General features: G+C 42.2%; 2 protein-coding genes across 2 annotated transcripts in view; one reads left to right on the forward strand and one right to left on the reverse strand.

Annotated features, from left to right (window-relative positions):
* Nucleotides 1-1223: 1223 nt before the first annotated feature.
* On the forward strand, nt 1224-10114 carry hacd4 (3-hydroxyacyl-CoA dehydratase 4). Its single transcript, XM_068587529.1, has 7 exons — nt 1224-1364; nt 2748-2854; nt 3034-3161; nt 3263-3372; nt 4412-4518; nt 7244-7375; nt 8335-10114. The coding sequence occupies exons 1-7, from the start codon at nt 1303-1305 to the stop codon at nt 8415-8417; spliced, it is 729 nt and encodes a 242-aa protein (XP_068443630.1). The 5' UTR covers nt 1224-1302; the 3' UTR covers nt 8418-10114.
* focad (focadhesin) overlaps nt 8554-23650 on the reverse strand; it is a 43436-nt gene continuing 28339 nt past the window's right edge. The window contains exons 24-44 of the mRNA XM_068587521.1: nt 23353-23394; nt 23134-23242; nt 22431-22547; nt 21394-21632; nt 21216-21305; nt 20753-20900; nt 20404-20523; nt 20043-20165; nt 16548-16625; nt 15696-15767; nt 15389-15491; nt 15175-15255; nt 14894-15022; nt 14701-14816; nt 13394-13654; nt 11671-11760; nt 11065-11242; nt 10731-10828; nt 9765-10016; nt 9589-9664; nt 8554-8820 (exon numbers count right to left, since the gene is read on the reverse strand). Coding sequence (XP_068443622.1) covers nt 8747-8820; nt 9589-9664; nt 9765-10016; nt 10731-10828; nt 11065-11242; nt 11671-11760; nt 13394-13654; nt 14701-14816; nt 14894-15022; nt 15175-15255; nt 15389-15491; nt 15696-15767; nt 16548-16625; nt 20043-20165; nt 20404-20523; nt 20753-20900; nt 21216-21305; nt 21394-21632; nt 22431-22547; nt 23134-23242; nt 23353-23394 — 2596 coding nt within the window. The 3' untranslated portion in view covers nt 8554-8746. The remainder of the gene's footprint in view (nt 8821-9588; nt 9665-9764; nt 10017-10730; nt 10829-11064; nt 11243-11670; nt 11761-13393; nt 13655-14700; nt 14817-14893; nt 15023-15174; nt 15256-15388; nt 15492-15695; nt 15768-16547; nt 16626-20042; nt 20166-20403; nt 20524-20752; nt 20901-21215; nt 21306-21393; nt 21633-22430; nt 22548-23133; nt 23243-23352; nt 23395-23650) is intronic.

The raw sequence follows: 23650 nt of genomic DNA on the forward strand, positions 1-23650 counted from the left end.
TAACGGAGCAGCATGTTGTTACTTTATTATTATTAAACAACTATAGACGCAAGAGAAACCCCCAGCTACACAATTTTAAATCTACCTGTTATTTTGAGTGCGCACTGATATGGAACCCTCTGGTAAATGTAAACAGGTTATACAGTATTTTATGGCTGAATAAATTATACCCTGTGACTCACTCTCAGACAATCAAAATGCTTGATTTGATCTGCCCGTATTATAAAATTAAATAAAAACTTGTCAGTTAGCAACCTAACGTACTTCACTGCCCAGGCCAGAATTCCATTCCAGCCTGGTCTGTTTATCAGAATGGAGATCTTTTTAGTAAATTTAACAAACACTGTAAAATGACATATACTACTTCACGCTATATACAAATGAGGTTGAAATAGCTTCATTGAAAAACAGACAATTTCACTGTATTATTTACTTTGTATCATCTTAATTGAAGTGTCATATGCAAAGTAAGTTTATCCATCATCAATAGAGTTAACCAGAGCAGACATGTAATATATCCCTCCTATCTGCCATGACCTTTGACCCTATTAACTGTGAGGGACAACATAGAACACACATGTTCTGTTTACGAACTCTTTGCTATCAAAGATTGATGACCTATGAACTTGATTCTGATCTCTGCAGGAGGTAGTTGTTTGTTCCACCACTAGAGAGCAGTGCATAGTATTTTATTGAGAGCAGAACTTGAGAACGTGCATGTAAATCCTCAAAAAATTGAATTTAGAAATGTTAATTTTCTCTCTCAGTCAGTATGTTTAAGAACTGTTCAATTACAACACCAATGTACAGGTTCCATATTAAATTAAAGTGGCTGTTGCTGCTTTGGTTATTACTAAAATGACAAAGCAGACTTGGTTGGCTATGCTTTGTTGTATTCGGTCGACATATGTGTCATATTTCATATTCCTCTTTGCAGTAGAGCACCATTGTTGTCCCTAAACAAATACAAAATACAGTTTTCAGAAAATATTGAGAATTTTTAAAGAAGAAAACACAAAAGTACAGTTTGACGTGATGAAACTATGTGGCGTTGGAGTACGAGTGTGGCTGTTTGTGCTCCTGCTGCTCCCTCTCAGTCAACTCGTAATCCTTCTTTTAGGGGCTGGGACTATCCGACTCCACACTCGCACGTGGGATGTCCACTTCCTTATTATAGACAGATATTGCAACATCTTTTTCTGCTTCCAGTTGTGAAGGAACAAGTAAGAGGCAGGTCTCAGTGAACTGGGAGGAAACTGCTGCAAGGAGCCACAAACTGCCACACAACATGATTCTGGGACTATGAGCAGAAACCTTCCTGTACCTGGAACAAAAGGAGCAACAGGAGACTTCTTAGGAAGAATGTAAGTCAGTGCAGACAGTTTAACAGCAGAGTCTGAGTTCTGGCTGGGAAGGAATGTTCTCCTTCGACAGGGCGTGTTGAGGAATGTCAGGCCATGATATACAAAGCTCAATTAATGTCATTTTTCTAAGCATTAACAGCTAAATACTGTAAAACTGGTTTTGAGTTCAAATGTATCTGACGGATTACATTTGAACTGGAAGTCAGTTTTACAGTAATAAACATATTACGTTTTAGGCATTAGAAAAGATGAAAAATAAACTTCCTTGGAGGACTTCATTTTAGCCTTTAAAAACAGTTAAATGTATTTTTAGCTGCCGTAATCAATATTTACATATAAACAGCAGATTAAATGTCAAGGGGACACTAGTCGTGATAAACCCACAGAGAAGTATCACCGCCTTATAGTTCTCCTCAGCTCAACAAAGTTGTTAGTCTCTTTTAGCTTATTGTTTTGTTTTGAAGCATTACATTTCAAATATATTTAATCAAATAAGCTAGTTTCTCCGCCATGGGCTCTAAGGGGGTTTAAGTCTGAGTGAAGTTTTTCTGGGTGCTCACGGGTACTAGAGCTATTCTCAGAATAATTGTATGGGTAACATAAAGAGTACTTGGTATCCTCAAGATAGAAGCGCTTTTATTTTCTTTGCAGTGATGAAATAAGTTTCCAGATGCTATATGAGTAAAAGTACCAGGACAATGATGTAAATATATTAAAAATAAAAGTTCTGCACACAAAAATGTACTTAAGTTAAAGTACTGAAGTATTAGTGGCGATATGACGAATATGTTCATTTTTGTCTTTCTTGCAGAGTGAGATGTCTGTGCATTAGGAGAAGACTGGCAGCTGTGAACATAGCTTAGCATAAAGTCTGGAAGACGGGGGAAAAAAAAGATAACCTGACATTGTCTAATTTTAAAAAATACAACTACCACCGAAAGCTAATTAGCGCGTTTGTTTAATCCATTCTAAAAAAAAGAGAAGTAAAAACCACACGTGTTTCAATTATTTCTCGGGTTGTGATGGTGTTACCTTCAGCCTAACTAACTAGATCAATGAATGCAATTAAAAAGTATAGTATTTTCCTCAGAAATAGAGCAGTAAATATGCTTAATGAAAGCACCTTAACGTCATCTGTGTCTCCATCTCATCCAATTAAGTCAAATAATTCCAGTTAGATGATACAATCAAAGTCCAGTCCAAATGTAAACAGATCTGTCTAACATTGTGACTTTTTACAGCAGTAAAAGCTGAGGTGTAACTAATAACATTAGCGAGGGTGCTGCTCCAGGAAGCCAGTGGTAATATTCGGTTACGAGGGAGGATGTTCAGAGAGAAAAGGCCAATAATGAACAAATCCTGTTGTTGTTTTTTCTATTACAGGCTCTGTTTCAGGCTCGCCTACATTTTCTCATATAACTTGTTCCAGTTCTGTGGACACACATGGATTCTGGCTAATACTGTAGCCAGGTTCCTCACATTTGGTCAAGGTAAGGTCACATAAATAAAAGGGAGAAGGATTCAATATAGCATGATGTGGATTTTAAGCTTTCTGAGCTCATCATGAAAAGCAAACTCATTTCTGCTTTAAGCTCAGGAGAGCAGGAATAGGCTGATTCTAAATGGTGTATGTTTGTATGATGCAATTAGTTTTTGTTTTACTTTGCAGATGCCTTAGCAGACACATTTTACTCAGTTGGCTTCATGATGAGTCTGTGCCAGCTGCTCTCCATCCTGGAGCTTTTCCATATCGCAGATGGGATCGAGAAAGCCAGACTCCTCCCGCGCTTCGTCCAAGTGTGTATCAAACTCAGAAATGAATCAAGTGGATGTTATCTGATGCACAGAAGTATTCACGAGTTCCACATGCGCGTGAAGTTGGTGGTTCTGTTTCTCAGATTATGGAGAAGAACCTTCTGCTGATCATGGTCATCATGCTGGAGGAGATCCAGAGTAAACCAGTGGTGTGTGCACAGCTCTTCTTGTGGAACATTTTGGACCTCGTACGGTGAGCATGTGACTTCATCTCACTCCATCCATCCTGTTTGTGATTTTGTTGAACATTTGAGGCTGTATGGGGGAGAAACTGGCATAATGATGTATGTCTATTAATCGTTTATATAGTTTGGTCCAAAGCCAGGTATCTTGACAACTTGGTCGTTTTTAGAAATGCTTTCTGTGAATATTTATACACATTTATACAATGACACACATGTGTGTGTCATTGTGCCACTATTACTAGGCACAGCTGGGTTAACCTGTTAGTAGCCTGTTATCAGCTCCACCCACACATAATTAGTTTGGTATATTCCTTCAAGTGAACCCAATATAAACAGTTGATAAGGCCTCAAAACTAATTTTTGACTTCCCTGTGTTGATATTGCAGTATAGATTCCTTAACTGTACTAAGTAATCAACTCAATAAAAGAAGAGTCCCTGAGGTTTTTGTCGCTCATTTTGCAATGTTGGGATTTCAGCTATGCATCTTTGAACAGTTTGAGACTCAACCTGACTAACTAATTTAATAAGTACACGTCTGTAATCTCATTCAGTCCTATAGGAAAGCCCTGCAGGAGATGCTTCCTTTGTAAAGCTTCTGATATCTGTTTAATAGTTTTGTCCTCTTACTCCTATCAGTTATTAAAACAATAACATTGGACTCATCAAATTAACAGCTGAGATCTGTGACGGAGCAAATGCATGAACAGTAACAAAGTTGGTTATTTCTATAACTTCTAATAATACATCTCAACCACTTGAACGCTCAATTCCCTTAATACAACCTTGATACTTAAAATCTGTGCAGAAAGAGGCTTAGGGTCAGTAGAGCTGGTGATAATTATTTGTGGGTTTGTCATTTAATCCATTGTCAATATAAAATACATTACATAAAACAATATTTTAAATCAGATGAGAAATGCACAGAGACAAATGTCTTAATCCAGGGTTCAATACAATTTCCACCGATACAGATAGAGGTGTGTCTTCTACAACTATGTGTCGGTTGTTGTGTAATAGTGTGTTGTTGTGTCGCTGTGTGATGACAGGTACCCACATGAGCTGCTGTGTGTCATGGACACTCCCTCAGTCCCCATGCTGTGGACCCGCTACACTCTTTGCATCCCCTTATACATCTTGTCTGTGGCCACTGAAGGTGAATCATCTTTTATGAACTTCACATCAACACATCAAGTTGTGAAACAATTTACAAAGAATACCAAATGGCTCTGCACGATACATTTGGGATCACTGAGCTGCTTCAGCGTCTCAAAAGGCAGGTTTCCGTAGAAGAGAAGTAGAGGGAGCGTACAGGAAACGAGTTGGCAAAGCAGAGCCGATTATAAAACGGCAGGAAGTGTGTGAGGAAAGAACACGTGTTCACGCGTGCAAACAGCTGAAACGCTCCAGTGTATCAGTAACACACAGGCCGCAGAGTCAGTGAACTCGTGTGGACACATCAGGAGAAGGGGTTAGCAGGTGAAGGGTAGGGTGCAGGGGTTAGCAGGTGAAGCGTAGGGTGCAGGGGTTAGCAGGGGAAGGGTAGGGTGCAGGGGTTAGCAGGTGAAGGGTAGGGTGCAGGGGTTAGCAGGTGAAGGGTAGGGTGCAGGGGTTAGCAGGTGAAGGGTAGGGAGCAGGGGTTAGTAGGTGAAGGGTAGGGTGCAGGGGTTAGCAAATGAAGGCAAGTTTGAGGAGGTGAGTTTTGAGGGCTTGTTTGAATAATGATAGGGTGGGAGGCTGACAGGTGTGGATGGGAAGGGCGTTCCAGAGGGGAGCTGCGCAGCTAAGAAGGCGCCTGTCACACCAGGTCCGGCGTTTAGTCTTGATGATCCAGGATCCTTGATGCATCGGTGGGTTGCAAGGGCGTTGGGACGTGGAGGGAAGGAGGTCTAAAAGTCGGGAGGGGCCAAGTTTTTTAGGCCTTTGTAAGTGGTGAGTAATATTTGTAAGTAAATCCTGTACTATATATATTGTAGCGGCGTTCTGTCGGTGTTTTCATGAAGCCACTAAAGAGCTGCAGACGCAGGGAGTTCTCTCGCACGTGCATGACAGGAGACCGTTCCATTTCCTTTTCTTTGGTTTTTATTCTTAGCAGCAAAAAACACGCAGAGTTCTGAACATATTAGTTTATTGAGGGTTTTCTTGGAGGAGCATGGAGGTTATGAGGGCATGAATGAGAATTCAGTATATAAATATGATTTCCTTTTTTTTCCTAAACAGGTACCAGAAGAAACATTGGTATTTTATCAGAGTTCAAAGTATAAGCAGTGTTGTTGTATTGCATTTATGGCATGCATCTTATTCATTTATTTTTCATTTTGGATTGACCTCATGCGGGCCGGACTGGGAGAGCTGTAAGACGTCCTAGTTTGAACTAAGCAGTCTGGGAAAGATTTAAAGTGCAGCACCTTTGTGCGGCAGTGATAAGACCCTCCCGATGCAAAAAAATAAAAAAGTGCAGTTAACGCATGATCAAATAATTAACACTGTTAAAGGGTTGCTGCGTTAACACGTTTTTAATGGCTGGCCTGGGCAAGTTAACACGTTGAGGGGTGATACAGAGGCGTGAGCCCCTGGTGGGCTGGGGGAGCTGATGGTCCGGGGCTGCTGATGAAGCTATTGGGGATGGCGTCGGGACTGTTCCATTGTCTATTAAACCAACAGTAGAACTTGTTCAGCTCGTCTGCCAGGCGGAGGTCATTCATGGAGCGTTTTTTCTTTGTGGCTTGTAGGTAATCTGTCTGAGGCCTTCCAAACAGAGACAGAGTTGCTTGCTTAGAGCTGAGGTTGCAGTTTCTCAGAGTACAGATGTTTAGCATCCCTCACTGCCTTGCTAAACCTGTATTTAATCTGTGGACAAGTCCTTGTCCCCACTCTTTAATGCCTGGTCCTTTTGCAGCCTTAGCTTTATGAGTTCCGCTGTGAACCATCGTTTGTCGTTGTTGCAATCATCCTGGAGCTGAATGGAACACTGCTGTCCTCACAGAAGCTGATGTAGGAAGTTACAGCCTCTGTGTACTCATACAGACTGTTAGTAGCAGTCCTGAAGACATCCCAGTCAGGACAGTCCAAGCACGCCCAAAGATCATCCAGAGCCTCACTGGTCCACTTCTTGAACTTCCTCACCATAGGCTTGCAGAGCTTTAGTTTCTGTCTATATGAGGAAATCAGATGGACCATGAAGTGGTCAGAGTTTCCCAGTGCAGCATGAGGGAGGGCGTGATATGTCCTGCTGATTGTTGTGTAGCAGTGGTCCAAAATGCTCTTTTCTCGAATAAGACATTTAATAAACTGTCTATATTTAGGGAGGTCGTGACTGAAATTTCCTTTTTTAAAGTCCCCAAGGACAATAACGAAAGAGTCCAGGTAGGTCTGCTCCATACACCGCAGTGGATGATGAAGGATTCTAGGTCCGACGAACAGTGCTGTAGAATCACTGTTACGTCGTTACACAAGCCATTGTTGGAGTAGAAGCAGATTCGCCCACCCTTCGCCTTGCCGGAGAGCTCCATGTTGCAGTCCGCTCTGAACAGCAAGCAGCCAGCTAGCTGGAAGGCAGAGTCCGGTTTCGATTCACACAGCCACGTCTCCGTGAAGCACAAAACAGAGGATGAGGGAAAAGTCTGGAGTTTGCCGGTTTGTTGCAGCGCTTTGAGAGCTCCCTGTTTACGGAGACGCAAACATTTCATTGCGTTTCACTCTCAAATAATGGTAATCCAAACTTTCAAAAAATGTAATATTTAAAAAAAATTGGCGACCCCTACTGGGGTCTCGACCCCCATGCGGGGAACCAGTGCTTTAGAGAACAGCAGTACTGTGTAAAGTAATTCAAACTTGAAAAGACTAGTTCAGCATCTTGTATTTGTCCATCTCCTCCGCAGGTGTTTTCCTGTACCAGGCGCTGCCTTATGTGGACCCAACAGGTCCAGACTGCTCTCTGAACTCAACCGTGTCAACGCGCATCACTCACCTGCCCTTCGCCCTGATGGTCTACCTGCCCGTCCTGGCAATTGGTGAGATGTTAGTTGGCATTCAGACTTCACTGCTAAGGTCGGTTTGAGTAACGGCGTCTGAAGGCTTACCTGGTGCCAAAACACTGAACATGATGGTTTAACAGTTATTCTGTCTTTCGTCATAATGATTGATAGGTCATAATCTATAAATAATTATCCTGCAGTTTTTAACAAAAAACTCTGTATTGGCTGCGAAGTTGGATGAGGACTTTATTTTTCTCACCTGTAAGGTGAAAGGGGGAAGAAAAAACTCATTAAGGAGCTCTAACAAAGGAAAACATTTACCCTTTTCTTTTCCGACACTTTAATCATGTGTTATCTAGAGGTTTAGGGGAGTTATTTGTTGGAACTATTTTGGTGAACAGCTAGCTGCAGCTTCTTCCTGTCTCTCAGGTTGCCAGGTTTGGTGCCATTGTGCCTGTGCAGAGATGAAACCCTGTGCTTAAACTCGAAATATGGCAACTCATAATTACACACCCTACAATAGCGATGGCATGACCCCGCCCACCTCCCTCTGATTGGCTTTCCCCTGATATTCATACCCAAACTAATCTTACTCCTGATGACCAAACCTAACCAATCCAAAGCAAAGCAACCAGTATTACCTAATTAGAGGTAGGTTACACCTTCATGATTTAGCCAGCAGGAGATGCTGCATAGAAGTGCTGAGCCAATGGATGATCTGTTGTTTGTGAACAACAACAACAATTGTTCCAACACGTAGCATTGTTGTTTTTAGCCATGCTCGCGTCATTGCTTTTTTGATCCTAGAACTATTGTTCTCGTGCAGGGGTGTCCAAACTTTTTTCACGAGGGTTGCAAACACAAAAATATTATATATAATATAAGTATATATTTTAATGTCTTGCACCGTCAGCAGTTATTAATCTTTTTGCAGCTGTTAGATTTGTTCTATAAATTGATTTGTTGGGACTTTCTAACAGTGCTGTATGTTTTAGGGGCCTCTGTGACTGTGTGGCAACTGCTGCAGGAGAGACAGCATTACCTAGACAAATGGAGCAAGAAGATGAAACGGAAATAACACCTTTTGAGACTGAATGTTTGAAAGTCTTTCTCTGAAGTTCATCTGGGACTACTTTTACAAATTTTTGAGTTTGATGGCATCAGTGTCATAAAACCTGTACTTTTTGTAGAAGAACCTAACTCTCAACATCATAAAATATTGTAACTTTTAATAGGCATGTATAGTCTTTGGCACGGCATGTTGAGACTGAAGAGCGACCATGACAGTGCAGCACAGAGTCTGTGTCGCTGCAGTGAGCACCAAAGTCCAGCAGCCACAGAGAAACATATTCCAGCTGTCATTTGTGAAGAACCTTTGTGTGCGTTTCCATGGTGACAGTCTTTGGGCTACCACCCGTATGCTCTGGTCCACACAGCCTTCTTCTTGAACTCAGCGGAGGACTTCAGGGCCAACAGGCCGGCTGAAACAACAACAACTGTCAGACAAACCGCTCAGAAACACCTCCACTTTAGAATCAAACACTTGGGCCAAGAATGTTGTGAATGTGTTTCTGTTATCATGTATCCCATTATGTTGCCATGCCAACGCAGTCTGCATCAGTATTTCCTCCCCTGTGGGATTTTCTCTCAAACACATCTGTTTATATTCAGCACATTGGGTATTGTAATCACCACTAGTCAGGTTAATCAAGATATGTACAGGATGAAATATTTATATTGTATTAATAATGAGCATATGAATACAAGTATGCATACTGTAGCTCCCTTAAGAAGTGTTGTGTGCAGACCTTCATGGATATTTTCATTGTTGTCTTTTCTTTTATCCATCACCTGCCAACAACCCCTTTTTCTGGGATGTCACTCTATGTTGCTTATGTTAACAATACACATAAATAATATGGTGTTAATAATCCAGCACCTCTTAAATTATAATGGTTGCAGACTCTCCTCTCTGCACTCAAAACAACTCACAAACAATTTGACTGATATCCTTGTTATGTTGAATAGATGTTGCAATATTATCGTTCTCTTCATCATTCTGCTATTGTTGTACTGTATATTTTGGATACAAAAGTTTTTTTTCTGACATGACTGCTATTATCTTAGTCCAGGAGAGTGTTGGAATAATTTTACCGGGCCAGAGACCTTCTGTGGAAAATGTGTGAGGCCGATATGTCAGAAAGCTCCTAGTCGTGTGTATTGTCTGCTGCTGTGTTTGCTTTCCTTACCTTTGGCTGTGCTGACGGTGGTGGCTGACAGACTCTGTTCAGGAGCTTCTGTGATGCTGAAAAGCCAGTCTATAAACTGAGAGACACAAACACACGCTCAGGTTGTCGTCTTCTTGTTGGGCTCTAAAAACACCTATTGATTGTTTTTTTAAGTACAGAATATCAAACACTCTAACCTTGTGTGTCTGGCTGCTCCAGGGCTCTTTGTCCAGCAGCAGAGCCAGGCTGTGAGACATACCCAGCAGGCACTGCGGCAGGGCAAGGTCCGTGAGCGACTCCTCACCGTACAGACCGTGTTGCAGAGTTTGCGGCTTGGAGCCGGGTTGCCACGGGAACCACTGGGCCCTGATGCCAAGGAGGCGGGGCATGGAGTGGTCGCCCCAGGAAACTACAGCGGCAGCAAATACCTGGAACAGGAAGTCGGTGGCCTGCGGGACAAAAAGGGAAATATTCAGCACTCTTTTGACTCCCGGATTTTCAATGAGTTTGAGACCCAAAACTCCTTTGGGAGCTTATAACACAGTAATAGCAGTATTAGTAATAGCCGTGTGAAGTCTGAGAAATGTCCACAAGTGGAGAAAGAATTTGTGGAGTAAGACAATTCTGTGAATATTCCTATACTTTATTTTCTTTACATCTTCATTGCAATTCTCTTCTATAAATGTTGTACAATTTTTGGTATTTTTATTTTTTTTAGTTAAATTTTCTTCTGAGCTATATTTACTTTTCTTGATTTTTGTACTAAAATAGTATTATCCGATTATGTGTACCGTAGTATGTGTATGTTATCAACCAATATACCTAAACTATTTCTTACTCCTAACATTGTTGGATTGAAGCCACCAACAGCCACTAATATAGAAATATTCACTATGAATGGAGGATGCAAAGATCCAATATGCCCTATTCAGCCCGACATACAGGATGTGGTGTCCCAGCATAGGTGGATACTTTAGATATTAATCTGGTATGCTACAAACCTGGGTGTAATTTATTTGTACCGGCCATCGTTCACAAAGGTAATAACGTTTACAGCCTGATTGTCTGACTGCTCGTGTTTCTTGCACCATCGGACTTCATTGTAACAACTGTGTTGCCACTTCTCAATAAATGTTATAGCTATTATTCTTATAGACACATACCAGTTTGGTGTCTCCACATGGGACAGAGGTTGCTCCGTAGGCCACATTTCGGATGTGTCCCATCAGCTCCAGTAGCCACTCCATTCGTTTAGAAACGCCTGTCACGGAGAGCAAACCATCTGAAGATCACATACTGTAAAACTATGACATACATGTTTTGTGCTGTGTGTGAAGAAAGATAAAGAAAAACAAATATCAAGAAGATATGTGTTGTCTTGCTTATAAATCAATCATTAAAATCAATTTGTATGGAAATAAAACATTCTTGACTATGGTGCCACCTAGTGGAAACCGCCATCTTGCAGTTCCTGTTTGATGTGGAGCGGCTCCTGACCTGTACTGCGGCTGGCGGCCAGGCGACACTGGTAAAACGTCTGCAGGAGCATCCAGCCAACTCTGCAGCTTGGCCAACCACGAAGCACCCCGGCAATGACGTCATTGAGCCCCAGGAGGGGAACTCGGCCCTGGGATGTCAAGTAAGCCAGGACGAAGCAGGTCTTCTCCATCTGAGCCTACAAAGCACAGTGCTTCTCTTACTAACGTTTTCACTCATTTACACAGAAAGGTGTTAGCATGCTGCTACCCACTAGCCTGCACCTGTTTTTATCTGGATCATCTCTGTGTTCTACTAATATGCATGTATGCCATCCAAATTACCGTCTTTCAACTCTATCTAATCATTATTATTATTAGACACATTACTATTACCGATATCATTACTGCATGTATTGTTCATACTTCTGACCTGATAAAGGTTTCTTCCTTTTTTTCTCTCTGTTAAAGCCCTCTGGGGCAAATATGTGATTTTCTAATGGCTAAAATAATTTGTATTTAATTCATTAATAATAGCTTTAAATCCAGCTGATTGGGTCTAGCTCTCCAAACTCTTTTTTTTCAATATAGCGTTTACTAATTGGCTCTTTGTCACATTATACTCTACCTCTGTAACTTGTGTGATTCGGTCAATCTCTGCATCAGACATCTCAGACAGACATTTGGCGATTCCCACGTACAAATCCACCTCATTATCCTACAACACAGGAGTTCAAAATCAGCAGAAGAAGAAACGGGTGAATACTCTTGGTGAATGGTCTGGAATCAATTTTTTTTACATGTTAAACACTTGAGTATCGAGTTTGTTCGTAAACAGTCAACTTAGATTGCTGAATGAAGAGTAAAAGCCGAAAGCAGGTGAGCTGTAATTCTGTGATTTCTGCAGCGCCTCTTGGCTCTGTGTTCCTCTTGGCTGTTCTGGCAGTACATATGGGCGTGCCATCTCTTCAGGTGGACAATTCGATAATGTAGCTCTGGTGTCTACCCCTGCCTTCCCCAGCTTTAACGTCTAAACTGAAAGCAGGTTGAATGTTGAAAAATAATGTCTGAACCCTCAGTTGAAGAGAAAAAAATATTTTAGTCAGTTAATGTGTAGAAGACAAAAGCAGTCAAATTGTCAGTTGATGTGTGGGAGATTTAAGCAGCTGATGCTGAAGTGCCAGAAAGTGTGAGTGCTGTTAACAGTTGAAGTAAAGTATTGACAGTGACAGCAGCTGGAATGTCAGAAGAGGAACATGAACTGTCAAAATGTACTTGTGTAGCAATACATTTTTCAATATTAGCGGGGACAATTGTGTCTTTCCCAAACTTTGGTCGTGACAACTCCCTATTGACCCTATGCCAGGGGTCAGCAACCTTTCCTAGCCAAAGAGCCATTTTGCTCTTCCCCCCCCCCCAAAAAATGTGTATAGTATTGCTATTTTTACAATTCATTGAGCTGACACTTTTATTACATGTACAAAAACTTAGTTTGTTATATTTATGAAATTATAGAGCAAGGTTAAAGACAATTGTTGACATTTTTATTTTAACTGTTAGAACTATCAAACTCAAATGTGTCGGCTAAATTGAAGTCAATTATGATGACGACTATCTGGACTTTGCTTCCTATCAATGTTTCTGGGTGATGTGATAGAGCGTTTGTCCTTAAACCGCAAGGTAGGACGTTTTAATCTCCATGTGAGGTTTTCTATTTTAAACGCATATCTTTTGCTACGTTCACACTGTGCGTCCACACAACGCCGGACTTTTAGAGCACCGCAAACGAAGAACGGACGCTTCGCTGTCTCATGAGCTGCAGAACCAGCAACAGTAGTTGAGTTTGGAGACGTGATCCACTTCCTGTAAGTATATTCATTTTGCTCAGTTTGCTGCAGCAGTTGAGAAATCGCTCTTCTCTGCTCATCTGCAGCTTGATACTGTTCATCAGATCCTGTGTGTTTGTTCTATCAGAGTCTTTCAACATTAAATGTTTTGTTGTTCGCTAATTTCTCGCCACATATCAAGCAGACATGTCCGACAGCAGTGAAAGCAATTTAATACGTACACGCTCAGTTAAACTCTCTACTTTACTTTTTTTATTTATCTGTCGACAGTTTAGCGACGGTGGGGTTTTGTGAATCACGAGTAGCCACCGCCAGGGGAAGACAGTGACGTAACAGGGTGTGACGCACATTTTAGTAAAACAAATATTTACACTTTTGTTTTATTTTCAGTGACCCAATATCCCCTCAAACTCCATGATAAGAGGAGGTCCCTTTGAAAGACTGTAAACTTTAAAAATTGGTTAAAGAACAGAAATACATTGAAGTGTCCTGACAGCTCGGTACCTGGATCTGGTTGGGCAGCAGGGTGAAGATCTTTTCTGTGGTGGAGCAGAGGATGGTCCAGCAGTTGTTGGGGGGGTTTGGGAGCGCCATGGCCCGAGCGAGGCCCTGCAGGAGGGAACGGCACAGAACCAGACGCTGGGGTCGGAGGTCCTCCTGGAACTGCTGCAGGCCCAGACTCTCCATGTGGATCTGGAGCTTGTCCTCAGCAACGTGCTTCATCCATAAGCCCAGGCTGTCCAACAAGTGGGCCCGAGTCTGGTACTGGAGAAGAGATATAAGTAGGGCTTGGCAGTCAACCTCAATGCTTTGGGTACCAACTGTCTATAGCACTAACTGTCAAGCACACACACAGTGACCATCTGGTCATAAGTGAAACCTTGTTTACTTATTTATTTCCTTCAATAGAAATCAGTCCTTTTTAAAGAGCATTTCATGAGGCAAAGATCTTATATGTTTGTTGGTGCTTTAACAACATGGAACTATAGGAAGCTTCTCAAAACCAAATGTTGGAAGATTTATGAAGTTAAAAAAAAAGAGGAATTCAAGTTGGGATGCATTTATATTTTTAAAATTGTTTTACATTTGCTAAAACTAGATTTAAAATGCATTTATGAACATCATATTATTACTAATTGTCATAAAATAAATATTTATCTGTAGATTATGAATATTGAGACAATTTCCTCTCCATAAAGTTAACCCACTTCAGTAAAGTAACGTTATTGTAGCTCAGTTAAACAGAAAGCTGTCGCCTTACAGCAACCAAAAGAGTTTCCATTACAAACATGTGGGGAAGCATTAAAGGAGAGAGGTGCCACGATTTGCTTCTACCGCATTAAAGTTGAGCGTCGATGAAACTGTCTCTGGCTGCAAGGCCACGCCCACGGCCCCAAATAAAAACACCCTTTGGCTCAAGATAAATCACAACCATATTTGACAAGATGGGAAATCTTTCCGCAAGGTGACAAGTTTGCAGCTATGATAAAAGACTGGTGGTCAAAATATGTGCTGTGCAGTAGCTCTTGTTTTATGACCTCAAACATTTCCTATTTTATATCTTGTATCTTTCTGCATTAACACTTTTGGTAATTATCATCCAACATATATCCAAAAGCTAATATATCTTAAAAGAGCTAATATCCGCCAGTACCACAATGCGTCAGACACCCCCTGCTGAACAGGGTAAGCGGTTGACTCTTCCACCCTCCACCCTGTGATTCTGGGCTGATGCCAGCATTCGTTAATTGACACTTTCCGAGAATTCGATGCTGTGGTTACATTTGGCTCAACACTCAAAAGGAACTTACACTGAGACTGTGCACGAGGGGCGGGGACAGCCAGGGGCCCAGGAAGAGAGAGGCGCTCTGGGAGGACTGAGCCTGACACGCTGCCAGCAGCACACACTGATGCTGAACATCCTCTCCTGTTGAGGACAAACAAGATGCTGAGCTTGGACTCTGCGAGCCCCGAGGCACAGAGAGACACATGTGTGAGGCTCACCGAAGCTGAGCCTCATCAGAGGAGATAGGACCGCGTTCCAGTTGACAGGTGGGTACTGGAAGCTGGCTCCAACTGCTGCCAGTGGGGTCAGTGCAGATTTAACCACAGCTGGATGAGCGAACTCTGGGCCTGGGTCCACGGGGCAAATGAGCGACAAGTAAAATACAAGCATTTACAGGCAATTTATATCATATATTTTCATACCTTATGTTCACATTTGTGACATTTGTTCCACCTTTGTGATGTCGTTGAAAATATCATTGATGAACGTGACAACTGACCTTTTTTTCCCGCCTCGGTGATGAAGTCAGCAATAGATCTGATGACGCTTTTCTCTGAAAGGTAACTGAAATCCTGGGGGACTGAGAACATGACAAGAGTACACAACGACATATGACATCATGTTGCTTCTCATTGAGATGACGGACACTAATGCAGTAGGCACCATCCCGGTCACTTGTGAGAACGGGAGGTTCACAGTGGGAAGGCTACTACCTGCTGTGTGACTGTGACTGGTCGACATGTGGGCCAGATGCAAATGACCAACCAAACAAGCACTGTTGGACTGCAGACCGATGGCTCCAGAGAATGTTATGATCTGCAAAAGAGAGCAAAACAAGCGATGTGTTGATTTCATGATCAGAGTGAGCAAGGCTATGTCATAGAAACATGCACAGAGAATAATACAGTAATAACAGACACTGCAATATGAAATACTGCAAGCGGGAGTTTAGGTAAGCATGGGTCATATATTCACTGGTGGAAAAACAGTATGGAGAATGAAATGCGTCTTGTGACATACCTGTGTGATGGCTCGGATAACCTCATTCAGCCGGCTCTGCTGCTGGGAGGAAAGCTCTGACTCACTTGTTTGCTGTATCACAGAAACATTCAAGGCCTCATTAAAGCAAAACTTTATGATGTAGAAAAATAAATACTTCACCAACAATATTCAGCCCTGATTGCCTAACAAAAAAGTACTTAAAGCGAGGAGGGATAACGCAACAGCAATCGATAAATCAAATTCTCTGACTAATTTTGAGGGAGTGAATTGAGGCCTGAAGGGATGGGCTGTCAGAGATGCTGACTGAGCAACTTTCGGACTAGAGTTAGTGGACTTTAGAGCTTGTGCTGCTCGCTGCTTTCATTGGAAAAGAGTCCCCTCGTAACGTCATGGTTAAGGCCCCTCGGACAGGACTCAATTCAACTTCCTCAGAATAATTCCAGCCGGCACCACTGTTGCATGCTACCCCTGCTAACGATAAAACTGGCTGGGACTATTTTGTTTAGCTGGATGATTTTGCAACAATTTATGAGAAAAATACATAATGAAATGAAATACAAACATTTTTCATCTGGTATTCAACATTTTTCATCTGGTTATAACAAATTATTCTTTCTGAGTCTCTTTTACAGCCCACCTGTGACGTACAACCTGAGAGGATGAAGAAGTACAGCTAGGTGCAGGGTCCATTTATGTTTTGATGGTTTGCTTAATGGATTCAATCCAAAGTCTTAAAACGAGACAATGACTCCCATTTTCATTTTATCCTCATTGCCACCAGGGGTCTACTTTGTTGGAAGGAGAGCATGATGCTGCTCCAGGACCTCCACCTCGCGGTTAGCGGTCTCCGCACATGAGTAGTCTTCTTACCTGAATGAGGTACGTCTCAGAGCCGACTAAGGCCACGAGGCCGTTAACGGCAGCCAGTCGCTGCATAGTGGGACAACCCTGAAACATAAAGTCATCGACTGAACATTCAACAGACTTGATGGTATCATGAAAGCTTGAACATAGTGAGGTATATTACTATACTTGTGTTATTACTGTCTGCAGGTTACATGAAAACTTCAGCCAAAGCATTCAGTCGTTTTTGCTCTCCACGCAGACATTCAACAAAAGCCTGCTCGAACATGATTGGTCACTACTTGAACTACAACCGGAAACCAGAAAGCTTCTGATGCCTCATTAAGTGTGGCTTCAGCCGCATGGGGTCATAGACCCCATGCTGCAAGCCAACTTCATGTTCTCCTGCGGGCTTATTAGTTGGCATTAGTTAGCATTCCAACTATTGTTGTTCAAATCTTTATTAAACTGTTTCTTCTTCGATTTCTTCCATCCGTATTTTGGACCGTAACTACTCCTTCATATTTTCAGCTACAGAAAAAAGTTCAATTATTCAAATATTCAGCTACTTAAGGACACGATGGCTATGACTTTTCATATTTCTGACTTTTCAAATTTCCAAATTATTAAGCTTTTTATGATTTGTTTTATAATGGCACCCAATAGGGAAATCTTCAAATCATCTTCAACTTCAAACGTTTACAGTTTCTTCGTACGTTGAGCTTGAGACAATATTTAAAATTTCAAATGTTGACAAAACCATCAGCTATTAATCTACGCTTTTACAAATTTCATATTTTCTCAAATTTTAAAATTATTCAGCTTTTTATCAAAATAAAAATGAATGGTTTCCAATGAAGAACATCTTCAAATCCGCTTTCAACTCCTCAACTTCAAAAGGTAAATGCTCTGTCATGCCTTCAGCTAGAGACACCTTTCCACCTTTAAAATGTTGACAAAACGTTCAGCTATTACTGTATTACCCAGCTTTTTTGATATCTTTTATAGTGTTTTAACTGTCTGCGTTTTTGTTTTATGTTTTTTCCGCACCTTTTCTGCCTTTATCATTAGTGTGTGTTGGGCAGCTCAGAGCAAGTGACGTCATACTCAGACCGAGAGGACCTGGCGATACAGATATTTTAAACTTGCTCTCTACTCCAAACCGTATACTCTTTGGGCATAATTTATAGCTCAAAACGTGGGAAATCTTGTCTTCTGCCGTAAACTGCCGTCGATAGGAATCCAGCAGATTCAGACGTGTTGAAGTCCGACTGAATGTGAGAGCAAGTCCGTCCCCAGCAGCAGCCCTTTGGTCTGTGCATCTGCAGGCTGCAGGCCCGTAAACGGCCACACACGCGAACGGGTGCGCACGTGCACGCGCGTGAACGGTTGCGCACATGAACGGTCGCGCACATGAACGGTCGCGCACATTAACGACCGTGCACGCGCGTAAATGGCAGCACACGTGAACGGCCGTGCACGCGCGTGAACGGCAGCACACGTGAACGCCCACTAACGTGAAATGGCCGCGCGTGTAAACGCTCGCGAACGGGTGCGCCCGCGCCTTAACAGCCGCGCGCGTAAACGGCCATGCTCGTGCGCGAACGGCCGCATTAACGTGTTATTATGGTCGTGTGCACGTTCGTGTGTGTGTGTGCGCGCGTATGTGCAGGTCACTTTGGTTATAGACGTCAGGATTAACAGCGTCACTGACGTTCACGTTCTGAGGTTTAACAGGTGGTTTTGTAGACACTCTGCAACCCAATAATATCAGGTGTCCCACCAACTGCGCCTGTGGATCAATGGTTTGCAACTCTGTCTTAGAAGCAAAGGATCAGTGGTTCAAACCCCACCTATGGCACACTTTAACTTAAAAAAAAACAAAAAACTTTTTTTTTCTTCTGTTGGACTGGACACTGTGGCGGGCCGGGTCGTATGTTTGACACCCCTGATTTAGATGATGCAGTTTTCCTTTCAACTTTTCCAATTATACATTTAAACGACAAGGATTTTTAACAGTTCAATTAAATGACTTTGAACTGTAACATTTTTCAGCAGGTATTTTGCCTTTTCTATATTTTCAGTAATGATTTGCTAATTATTTATATATTCATCTATTCCGCTATTTTCAGCTATATTCATATATTCAGCTATTTTTACATATATTCAGCTATTCTTTCATTTTCAAATATATTTAGCTATATTTAGCTAATTTAAGCTATATTCCACTATGTTCAGCTATATTCAGCTATTTCTTTGAAATATTTCAGCTATAAGCTTCAGCTTTTTGCATTCCAATGCATTTTCTGCAGGAAATGCTCTTTCTAGTTATTGTTTTAGTTTTGTTTTTCCCCCCGCCTTTTCTCCCTTTAACAATGGTGTGTATTGGGCCGCTCAGAGTGCGTGATGTCATACTCAGAGTGCAGAGCGACGTCAGATCTTGTGGAATTTTTTTTTTTATTTGCCGTTAACTCCGTACCGTATACTCTTTGGGCATAATTTATAGCTCAAAACGTTGGAAATCTTGTCATCTGTCATAAACTGCGGTCGATAGGAATCCAACAGATTCAGACGTCTTGAAATCCGACTGATTGTGAGAGCAAGTCCACCTCGCTCTGCCATCCGCCGCCATGTTAAATCTCCCTCCAAAGCCACTTCTCCCCTGAAGCTTGTACCTGATTTGTAAATCGCCCGTACAGACACATGTTTTATCATACAGACTCGCCAGTCACAGTATCTGTTTATCAAGTCTTCCTAACGCTCTATATGCAATATCGAAGCAATAGGGGCTTTTAAAGTATCTTTTTTGAGGGATTTTTGGATAGGTGTTCCCCAGCATTACCTCCATTGAAATCTGTTTAACTGAAGACCTTTGAAGTCATCACTATGGCAACCTTTGATCTAGCAACCCACAGGTGTTCTCATTAGGGCAGTTTAACAGACACACAGACACTTACACACGCACACACAACACAAATGACTTGTCTCTCTCTATGTTTGTCTCACACACACAGACACACAAACAGACACACATACACACACAGACAAACAGACACACACACACACACAAAGACACACACACACACACACACACACACACATTTACTTTTGTTTTATACTGTAGTTGTCAACACTGTGATCATTAATAAGGTCATATATTTCATATACGTTTGCGTGTGTTCAGTACGTTCAGTAGTTTATTTCCTTAAGTCCACAGGCCAGTCTGCCTCTAATCAGTCTGCTGGATCTCACTTGGTCACCATGACGATGAGAGCACACAGGTGCTTCATATCAGCCAATTAGTTTAACACATACACCAACTCAAGTGTTTTGGAGGAGAGACGGGCGTCATAAACAAAAGCTATATATTGCGACGTCTGACGGCAGTAGTAGCCACACTTTCAAAATTTCTTGCGAAATTTTGTAGTTTGGTATGTTGCTTGCATATTCTACATGTGAATGCATAATCTATTTATAGAGTTTAATGTTACTACTGCAGCAGAGAAAATGTAGACGTGGTACCTCAGCCAGTAAGATCTTGATCCAAGCAGCTAGCAGACGAGGATGGATGTCTTGTGCCTTACCATGGCCGGACATCGACAGGCCGTGGACCACCAACCCTAGGGCCAGGGAGAAGCCTGGAGTCTGAACAGAAGCATCACAACAACATATAAAGTGGTTAGACTGCAGTTAGAATAATGCTTAGTACAAAATATGATTTCTTCTACAGCAACAATAGACCAACTTCAACAGAGGCCTGGTTACCTAGTATTGATGTATTGAGCCTACTCTAGGACAAAAATGACATCATCTCATGTTTTATTGTTTCTTAATCACTTATCAATTAGTACATTGACTTGGCGTAGTAATGAACTGTGTTGACCTGCTGGCTCTCCTCAGTCAGGGTACGCAGAGTGTTCATGACCTCCTCTGCCTTGTCAGCATCTATAAGTCCTCCGGTGAAGGCCGAGACACCCACACACGCCACAGAGTACGCCAAGACCTGCGCAGGTAGGCATAGTAAAAATAGAATCATCATTCCATCCAATACATTTTCTAATTAAGGTTCAGGTTTGATATTGATATAATGTACCCACGAGAAACGGCCCCATAAGAGGTAAATAATGCCAATAACTGAGGCAAAGTTTTCCTATTAGTGTTCAGGTCATTGGACAGAATATTTTTGAGACCTCTGAAACAGAGGTCAGATGTCTCAGAGTTGTGGTTTGTACCTCCTGCAGCATGCGTCCCTGCCCACTGCTGTCCTGCAGGCTGAACAGTAGCTTGTCCAGAGTCAGGGTGATGTGCACATGTTGATCTGTCTGTCCACTGCTGCAGAGCGCTGTGAGCACCAGACCCAGACCCAACACACAGCCGGTACTGAGGGAGAGAGCACAGGTGAGGAAGGCGACGAGGGAAAGGAAAATGGGTCATTAGACCACTGAAACTGACATAAATGGGCTTTCTTTGCATCACTTTGTGGGAAATAATAAATAAAAAATAATAGCACAATGCCATGAATTCACTACACTACACAAATGTTTCTTTATGACAAGGTTGGCTCTCATACTCACGATCCACCGGTTGGAAAAAAGCCACTGAGGTCACTGGTATAAATCGTACCGTATGGTTTTATCCCCTACTGGTTAGTACTTGTTGGTTAGTACTGGTAAGCACTCACTTGTAAGCACTTACTTGTATTCCAGGTTTGGGTTGAATGAGCAACTTTCCAGAGCCTCTAGAGAGCTGTGGATGAGATCAGTGTCCTTCTGAACTGAGACATCACTGTATCACAGGGAGAGAGAATCAGAGTTAATAATAGATGATGGGTTACAGCGCATGTTGGCGTCATGACCACGGACTGAGACTCTACCTGAGGCGTTGGTGGTGCAAACTGGACAGCACCATGCCGAGCGCCACGCCCGAGTGGAAATGGACAGCCTGGGAGTCGTCAGCGGTGGGGAATCCCGGCAGGCCGGCCTGCAGTGTAGACAGGACCTGTCCCAGACCGTCCGTCTGCCACACCACCAGCACCGGGACCAGCAGCGACAGCGCCAGGCTGGCACAGGAGCGAGCTATCGCACTCGCTGTGTTCTCACCAGAGTAGGAACGCTGTGAGGGAAGGAGGGCTGGGTTTGAGCGGACTGATGGAAAAGAAAATAGAATAGAAACTAGGACACTTACAGGAAGTTCTACACGGGAGGAACTTATTAATGATTTCAAGACAGCTGGAAGCACAGTCACCAAGAAAACCATTAATAACACACGCGCCCGCAAGGCCCCCGTACTCAAGAAAAGGCACATGTCCAATAAAGTCTGCCAATGAACACCTGAAGGCTTCGGAGAAGGTGAGGTAGTCAGATGAGAACAAACTCCAGCTCTTTGGCATCCACTGGACTCGCAGTGTTTTGAGGAAGAGGAATGCTGACTATAACCCCAAGAACACCAATCCCGACGTCGAGATGGAGGAGGAAACATTATACTTGTTTTTTTTTGTCTGCTGAGGGGACAGGACAACTTGAAGATGGACAGGGCCATGTACCAGGAAATCTTGGTCAACCACCTCCTTCCCTCAGCCTCGACACTGGTAATGGTTCCTCGAGCACGAGAATGACACAAAACATATGGCCAAGGCAACAAAGGATTAGCTACCCTAGTAAGCAACTACAAGAAGTGTCAAACCTCTGTGCTGCCAACAACGGTTCCTCCGCCAATTACTGAGTCATGTTTTGTGAGGGGATCAAATGCTTATTTCTCACAATCAAATGCAAATAAATGTATAACTTTCATATGATGTGATTTTTCAGTTTTCTTTTTAAATATTCTGTGAATGTCTATTTCTACAGCGTGGGACCTTTCTTTGTCGGCATATTGATCATAGCACAAACAAAGAAGGCAGATGAAACGTACGTGTAGGAACCATGGGAAGACTTGTCCTTGGGGTTTGTAGCTGCTGCTGCTGATGCTGAGCAGGGTGTTCACAACCATAGCCAACCAGCTGGCCGTTGGCACAAACTCTGGTCCAGCCTAGAAGTCAGTGAGGAATATTGATTTCTATACATCCATAATTATTAAACATGAGTTGAAGGTTGACAATGCAAACCTTTGCAGGAGACTCATTCATGTACCTGACTGGAAGTCAGTTCAGATTCTAGTGTACTGTAACAGCGTGTTTTAAAGATTATTATTGCCACACTATTTCTTTAATTCTTTAATAATAACAATAAGTCAGTGTGCCTGATAACACATATGTAAGATTACTACATCATCATAGCATCTCTTAGCTTATTAAAAGATTAATATTATAATTTTTGACGAATAATAGTATGAATGCTACTGTTAATTATAACACTAATTGTGGTAATTAAATATATTTAAATAAATTATTACATTGTTGTATCTAATTGAAATAAGATCACATCAAAATGAAGCTATAAAGTACATGTATATCAAATCTGATAAATCTAAATGAAGAAATAAAATAACTTAATAAACCGAGCGTCAGCATTACTTTCATGAAGCCAACCAACGGTGAAGTTATTAAATTTGACACATTTACATACTGTATCACACAGTAATGACGTTATAGATTACATATTAAATAACATGTTACCCTGAGGCCGCCGTCTCCATCCGCTGGCAGGTTGCTCTCATATTTGGCCAGGGCAGCAGCCAGGCCGCTCAGAGCCAGGATGGAGTTCCCCTGAACTACAGGACTGTCCCTGAACAACAGAGAGAACACATCACACGTCTCATCAAACTCATACGCCAAGCTGTGAACTCAACCATTTGTGTTTCCTGTGAAACTAAAATGTTGTGAGGCAGGACTCACTTAGTAGCAGCTTTGATGACGTCTGCCAGCTGATCTCTGGCCCTGAAAGGAAGAGATGAGTAACGCAGCATGAACCAAGGACCCTGCTTCTGCTAATGCAATGTATATACACACACAAGCGCACAAACACACGCACGCACGCACGCACGTGCACACACACACACACACACACACACACACACACACACACACACACACACACACTAATTGATAAGTGATTATCAGTCTTTAACAATAACATTTCCATTATTGTGTAAACTGATGAAGTGGAATGTTTTATAGACAATTCATAATATTG

This window comes from Clinocottus analis, unplaced genomic scaffold (genome assembly GCF_023055335.1).
Source record: "Clinocottus analis isolate CAN_PGR_092001 unplaced genomic scaffold, fCliAna1.0.p SCAF_21, whole genome shotgun sequence".
Taxonomy (NCBI): Eukaryota; Metazoa; Chordata; class Actinopteri; order Perciformes; family Cottidae; genus Clinocottus; species Clinocottus analis.

Bases quoted from the DNA above. Each gene is read 5' to 3' on its own strand.
- hacd4 (XM_068587529.1), top strand. From the start codon at position 1,303: ATGAGCAGAAACCTTCCTGTACCTGGAACAAAAGGAGCAACAGGAGAC. The intron at 3,373-4,411 runs GTGAGCATGTGA...GTGTGATGACAG, and splicing joins AACATTTTGGACCTCGTACG to GTACCCACATGAGCTGCTGT. The intron at 4,519-7,243 runs GTGAATCATCTT...TCTCCTCCGCAG, and splicing joins CTTGTCTGTGGCCACTGAAG to GTGTTTTCCTGTACCAGGCG.